The sequence below is a fragment of the Talpa occidentalis genome, unplaced genomic scaffold (genome assembly GCF_014898055.3).
Source record: "Talpa occidentalis isolate TD23 unplaced genomic scaffold, MPIMG_talOcc4v2.1 talOcc4.3093, whole genome shotgun sequence".
Lineage (NCBI taxonomy): Eukaryota > Metazoa > Chordata > Mammalia > Eulipotyphla > Talpidae > Talpa > Talpa occidentalis.
The window spans coordinates 1-7570 of record NW_023603289.1 but is presented as its reverse complement, the minus strand read 5'-3'; the positions used below and the strand labels follow the sequence as shown (position 1 = coordinate 7570).

The 7570-nt window shown below is 34.2% G+C and overlaps 1 protein-coding gene across 1 annotated transcript; it reads left to right on the top strand.

The window, feature by feature from the left end:
- Positions 1 to 155: 155 nt before the first annotated feature.
- Positions 156 to 7172, top strand: LOC119256548 (regulating synaptic membrane exocytosis protein 2-like; the record flags this gene model as incomplete). Its single annotated transcript, XM_054700200.1, has 2 exons — positions 156 to 208; positions 6931 to 7172. Coding segments are annotated over 2 exons (295 nt in total), but the record flags the coding sequence as incomplete, so codon positions are not given.
- Positions 7173 to 7570: the final 398 nt, after the last annotated feature.

The window sequence follows — 7570 nt, the reverse complement described above, 5'->3', positions numbered from 1 at the left end:
TAAAGGAAAAAACTTAAATATCCATGAAGCAGAGATAGTCTATAAAATACAAGAGAAGTATGTTTGAGACACAATGTGTACAATTTGCTTAAATCCTATTCATGTGTATTATTTCATTTGATGAATAGATATTTACTATCTGTATTATTTTCTAGACTTTGGTACCTCAAAATTCATTTGAAAATGAAAGTATGAATTTCAGAAAGTGGTAAGCTGTAGCAATAGTAATAATATTTCTCCAATTAATTTTTGCTATTAGTTTTCAACATAGACTTGAGAAAATAATACTTTATTGTTTCATGTAAACACTTTGCCACAGTAACCCTAGGTTATAGAGATAACTACTTTTTGATGACCTCTTCATTGTCATTATGTTTCTAATTTCACTGAGCATTTTATTCAGTCTCAATAATATTTATGTAAAAGCAATAATACAGCCCTTAAATTGACATTCTTTCTTATTATAGATAACATGTCTTTTAAATTTAATTTGCTTGTTGAAGCATTATTAATTATCTATGTAATAAGATCATCTTATAACTATTTTTGTTGAAACATGCCTTTTAAAGTTTGAAATGACCAAAGTATGGTAATTATGTACCAATATGAAGTCTGAGCTTCCATTTCCATGAGACTAAAGAAGTTCTGTTGTTTATATAAAATAACTGCTTCTTCAAATACCAAATTTAAGTTCCTATTCTTAGCAAAATCTCACTGTCCCCTTTTCAATAATATTTAATAATCAGAGCTAACATCTTAACCATGTTATAGACAATTTGCTATATATTTGCTAATGTATAGACAAAATGCTGTATATGTGGTATTTCATTTAGTATTTATCATAACCTGTGAGTTATTATGTTCATTAAAGTAATTCATTTATTCAACAATTATATTGAACACTAACCATGTGGCAGGCATTATTTTTGAAACTAGGATTTAACAGTGATCAAAAGAGGAAAGTTCTTGCCCCATATAGCTTTTATTCAGGTAGAAAGGTATGTAATAAATAGATGAGAAAACTAAAGCTCAGGTTAAGAAATATGCTAAAGGTTTTACCTCTTGATAAAATTACCAGATTTTTTTGGCCTAGAATAAATCATATAATATAATTGGACTACATATCTACCTAAGAATTGAGCATAACAGTTTTCCTGTGAGTTATCATGTCCTAAGTTTGGAGAATCTGAAAAAGAATTGCCTCATTATTACCCCAATATGAAGAATTAGTTTCATTTCAAATCTATTTTTTTACCTTGAAACATTTGAACAATAATTCTCTTAAAATAGTTTTTTTTGGCAAACAACATGTAAAAAACCTTTAAAATCATTTTGTTAATTCATCCAACCAAAGAAAATGTAAATATATTTAGAGAAGCTTAACTTTATTTTCAACATTCTCACTGTATATTTTACTTTGTTTATTTAATGAAGTCAATACCTCATGCAATACTTAATGCCTCACATTTATGTTAGAAGTCCTGAATATTCAGGAAAGCATATTTTAGTTCCAGAAAAATCTGACAATGCTTCTTTTTTCGTATGCTGCCTAGTTTCACCATCTTAGTCTTTATATCTTTCAAATTTATAATAATAAAGTAGGAAAACTCCAAAAACTGCAATAACTGGAAAATGGTTAATAATTTGCCTGTCAGCTTCATTCCAGTGGCCCTCTTAACTTTGAAAGACTAGCCTTACGCATGCAGAGACATCAGGTCAGAATAGAAACTCACCATCTCTGCAGGAATGATTGACAAGGACTCTGAGAAGAAAAATTAAAATCAGTCTAGCTTTCTAATAAGCTCCCTCTTTAAATGGTTTCACTGAAGATTTAGTACATATGACCAAAGACATCTTTTCAAACTATTATTCTCATTATAATAGTTGAAGGAGGTTGTAGTATTTCCACTCATGGTGATTCTGAATGACATATGAAACAAATTTTTACTTGGGTAATGGTGATTGGAAAATTGTCCACATGCACAAATATAAGCTAAGCACATATTCTAAATTAAATTAAGAATTTGCATGTTATTACATGGAAGAATGCTAACATTTTCTTTATGGTTGAATAAAAGGGTAATTTTGGAAATTTTAATACACTGGATTTATTAACACTGGATTTAGTCAATTATCAGTATTCATCAAATGAGGCAAAGTATATTTTAACAAAGAATAAGGGATTACCTGCTATAAAAAGTATTTTGTTTTCCACATGAAATACCTAAATTCATTTAAAAATATTCAAGTTTTAGTTAAGATAACTTGCTATACTTCATATTAAAGTTTACATATTAAAAATTCCCTGTGGGTTTTGCTTTCATATATTTTTAATAATTTAATATTATTTTTAAAAATTTATACATACAAGAACTGGGGAGTAGGCCAGAGGTTTGAGGGCTAGGAGGATTCACCAGAGACAGCATGGGGAGCAGAACATGCAAATCTACTGAAATACACAGCAAAGGGGAGCAGCAGACGAGACAGAAGAGATCTGCTGTGCCATGTGGGTCACCTCCCTGGCTAGGGATCAAATTCATGTTGCAGTGGCTGGCGATAGCTTGATAGTGCCGTGACTTAACCCCTGAGCCACCAGGGAGGCCCTATTTTTTTTCTAAGTTTATTAACTTAGGTGCATACATACTGTTTTGTGTCTACGTAATGGTCAATCAGATGTGGCCACAAGAGGACACACAGGACAGTAACAAGTCCTAGGAATAGGAGACATGACACGGTACCCCTGACTTGCCAAGCCAGTCAAGGCCACATTGGGAAGCAACTGTTTAGGTCAAATGTTAGAAAGGTGTTCCTCTGGGTAGATAATCAGAAAGAGATGCTCGCTTTGAACAGACCACTGAAGAAAAAATGTATTCTTGTCAGTTTCAGCGCCCCTGTTCCATGGCATGGAGCAGGGGTGCCACTCCAGCCCCTCCTCTCTCCTTGGACTTAATGTGAAGTAAATGCATAGTAGATGTTTGCTCAAAGAATTAATGACAAAAATGATTACTATAAATAGCTAAGTTCAGAAATGTTTGCAAGCCTGAAAATTCAAGGGGAAAAAAGTAACAATAGAAATTTGATCTTGTTTCTAAAGATGACTATAAAGAAGTTAGAGAAGAGATTAGAGAAGAGATGCAGTTTTCGTAAGATACATGTCAAATGAAAAAAATTTAAATCATAATTCTGAATTTTCTAGAAAAAAAGTTTATTTTAAACCAACAGTGAAAGCAAGTTACATGGTTGAAATGTGTACATTTTTCATGTGCATATTTAAATGTTTAACATTTTAAGGAAGATAGAACACAGCTAACATAATAAAAGACATTGAAAAATTATCATATGAGGCTGGAGAGTATAAACCATAAGCACTTAATCTACCCATCTGTCCTTGGGCACTTATTTCCTTACTTGGCTAGTCTAAATAGTGCTGTCATGAACATGAGAGTGTATAAATCGGGCCTCCCTTGTGGCACAAAGGGTTAAGATGCAACCTATGAAGCTATCCGCAGCCACTGCAACACGAGTTCGATCCACGGCCAGGGAGCAACCCACTGGTGCAGCAGACCTCTCCTGACTCTCCCGCTGCTCCCTCAGCAGTGTATTTCAGTAGATCTGCCTGTTCTGTTCCCACTGTGTCTCTGGTGAATCCTCTCACCCTCCACACCTCTGGCCTGTACCCCAGTTCTTGTATGCATAAATAAAAAAAAATCTTTAAAAAAAAAAGTGTATAAATCCCTTAAATAGTAATTTTTTACCTTCAGATAGATATTTCTTCCATTCAGTAGAATATCTTTTAATGTTAGTGATAGTTTCTTTTGCTGTACAGAAGCTTTTTAGATTGATATAGTCCCGTTTGTTTATTTTTGCTTTCGTTTTCCTTCCCATTGGATTACCCAAAAACATCACTGATGTCTTGGAATGCTTTGCCTATGTCTTCTATTTATTTTATGGTTTCAGGTCTTACATCTTCGATCCCTTTTGAGTTAATTTTTGTGTATGGTGTGAGATAGTGGTTATTACCCTGTTTTTCCTCTGAAAGAATATGCCAGAATTCAAGAGACATCACTTTAAAATTCCACACATCTCCTAATCACAGGCTACTGATATGTTCAAGTATTAGTTATCATAGTGTTAGATATGTGGTTAGCTCTTGGCATCTGAATCCAGAAGCATTAATATGGGACGGAGAGGCAATTAAGCCTTTCAAGGTGCCATAATGTTTGGGAACTTGGTTAATCTAAGGGGCATTTTTTCTGCTCTACCAATTTTACTATTCTAACTTTTGAGCCCAGCAAACCCTTTTTATACCACTTCCTTGCCCAAGATGTTATAAATTCTTTCCCTTCTAGACTTGTCTCTGTATACTTTCTGTCCTTAAATGTCTTTTCTGTTTCTGTGCTGTGCAGTTCTCATATTCCAATATATTAGCTACTGGGCTTCTATATCTCTATCCACAAAACTCTGAATCACCCCAGTCTCTAATTTCTTGAGTAATTTCTCTCCTAACCACCTTCCCAGCTCTCCATATGATAAAATATTTGTTTTGATGTGACTACAGATTTTATTTATAATACTACTTTTATGGCTGTAACAAACTAAGACTTTGTGTAAGTTTGTTATTTATTAAGTAAAACCACTTAGTTTTTTTATTCAAGCCTATTAATTTATTAATGCTTTGGCTCTAATTACATAAATATTATGTAATTCATTTAATTTAATCACATCCTCCTATAACCCTCACTATGCTGTTTTTGCCTTAACAAATACTTACAGATACTGCAGTTGCCTTTCTCTTATGGTTAGCAATACTGCATTCATCTCTTAGAAACTCTTTGAGGATACACCTTTCAACAACTATAATTATGTCCTAAAATATTATGACTTGCATTGGCAATTTTACATATTGTACTTTACTAAATATGTAAAGTTTTTCTAAAGTCACAGAGCAGAAAACATACATAAAATGATATTTAGAAATATAGAGACATTGTGTCTCTTTCAGGAAATGAAGTGTCATATCAGCATCCAATGTAACTGTGCTGCAATCTCTTAGGATTAGCTGGAAGGCTGTGCAATGCTCTAGCCCATGGTATGAACTACGTGGACTGAGTATTTGACCATGTAAAGAAAAAGGGATATTGGCCCTGGGTGGCTCTTTTCATATGTGTGTTTGTTTTATTTTTATTTTTCTTATAGCCTATTCCACTTTTATGTTCACTTTGGAAAACAAAATATTTTTAAAAGAACACTGTTAAGAAGCACAGCTATCAACCAAAGAAAACTAAAACTACTCTCTGCTCACTTTTCACACTATAAATATTTTGCCATTACATTTATATATTTTTCCTAAGGCTATCAACAATCCAAACATATGGTTTTATTTTTCCTCATATGCTTTTCATCTCCTCTTGTCTTGTGCTGGTGACTTATAGCTCATCTCATGAATCTGTTTCCCAAACTACCTCATTTAGCAAGAGATATTTTTTATTTCATTTTATATGAATTTCTTTTTTTTTTCTGTTTTTGCTGTTAGCTAGCCCCTGAGATTTGAATTTGTCTGTATTCATTAGTTATAGGGTGAATCCATATTTGGCTTGTGTGCCAGCCAAAGCTAAGTTGCAAAATCTGCTGCTGCTTCCTCTCTCAGCATATCAAGAAAATGTTCTTATTGCAATAAATATTTATAAAAGATTTCAAAATTACATGCTGTTTTATTGGTGAACATAACTTAAATACCCTCTACTGTTGAACATTTTGGGGTTTTCCCTTATGTGGACTTTGTTTTCCTATTATAATCAATTCTGCAATAAATATCGTTCTTGATAAATCTAAATCTATACACACTGCTAAGTTTTTCCCTGCAAAGATCTTAACAGTGTAAGAGCTAGACTTGTTTATTTTAAAGTTTTTGACAAATATTGCCAAATTGTTTCTAAATGTCTCATACTCCAGAACCAAATTAGTGCAATATTACGACTTTCTAATACTGAGTCAAAAACTGCTAATTTGTAAATGAGTCTTACCATTCCTGCAGAGCAGGCTGCTTCCTTCACATTCTTCCACATTTGTGGGGTAATTTGGATAGCCTGCTTCCAGATTATTCATCCCCTACACTACCTCCTCCTATACTCTAGCGGTCATAGAAAAATATAGGGCTCTGTTTAATTACTCCCATTTGTAACGTTAGTCTCCTAGTAGATATTATGTGTTTCTGACCATATTGTCTAGAAAACTGATAATGATTTTTCTTTTTTTTTTCCAAATGAATGCAAGAGGGATGTATTTCCTTTCTTTACCTTAGAATATAGATTTATCTTAATAAATTTGAAATTATATAAAGTGAACTAGATTGTCTTTTATTCAAAACTAGTAAAACATCCCTCCTTGTTAGCAAATTTAGTCACTATTAGAAAAATCCTGTCAAGTTTACTCATAAGAAAACTTAGTTTAAAAGCCTCCTTTTAGCAACAGATACTGTAATTTCTGTAATTTTTTGGTAAAATTTCCCTTTCCTCTCATTTCTTTATAAAGGCAGAAGTGATGCACATTAAAAAGGAATGCTTTTGGAAGCACCTTACTTATGTTGCATGACAACCTTAAAGCATATTTGCACTGGCAGAACAGCACTTCCTCATAAGTGAGCCCACTGATTTTTCGTGAATATGTTTATTTCCTGTGGTCATGCAAAGTAGTGCCTTTTCTTGACAGCAGAAATAAAATTAGATGACTGATTTTGCATAATCACATTAAAGTCAGCCCTGAATTGTAAAGTCCATTCAAGACCATGAGACTCGAAAATTTTAATTTCTAAATATATGGCCCCTAGATGATCTAATTGAAGTATACGCTCCAAACGTTCGATCTAAAATACCTTTCATGTCTTTTCCTTTTTACTCTTGTCCTCACTCTTAATGATCCACCGGCCTCCAGTGTCTTTACATCCAAAATGCAAAGCAGACAAATGGGCATCTCAGGGAAGAACATGACCAAAAGCACCAGCATCAGCGGGGACATGTGCTCGCTGGAGAAGACCGATGGCAGCCAGTCCGACACTGCGGTGGGCACGTTGGGCACCAGCGGCAAAAAGCGGCACTCTAGCATTGGGGCCAAAATGGTAGCTATTGTTGGTCTCTCCCGGAAAAGTCGCAGCGCCTCTCAGCTCAGCCAAACGGGTAGGCATTTTTACCTTACTTGTTGCCTTCATATTGACTTGTCATCAAACTACATACTCTTTTGTCTTACTCATTTTGCTGTGGTCATGTGTGCTGCGGTCACATGTTCCAGAGGGAAAGGTGCATTTTAAACTTTCTGAAAATAAAACATCAATTTTGATTTTCAGCAATGTACGAAGCTGCTTCAAAGTGAACGTTGACCACTGTGCTTGAAGTACAGTTAATGTCTTTCCTCCTCAGGGACGAGCTATAAGCAGTGGCCCCCTGATCTCCAGTTGCTGATCCTTTGTAAAGGAGCTCTGATCTGCAAGATACTTGTTTTTCTTTAGGTTCCTCAAGTTGGAACCAACCCAGTTAATTTTCACGCCCAGCAAGTTACCAAGATGAAGATGACACTA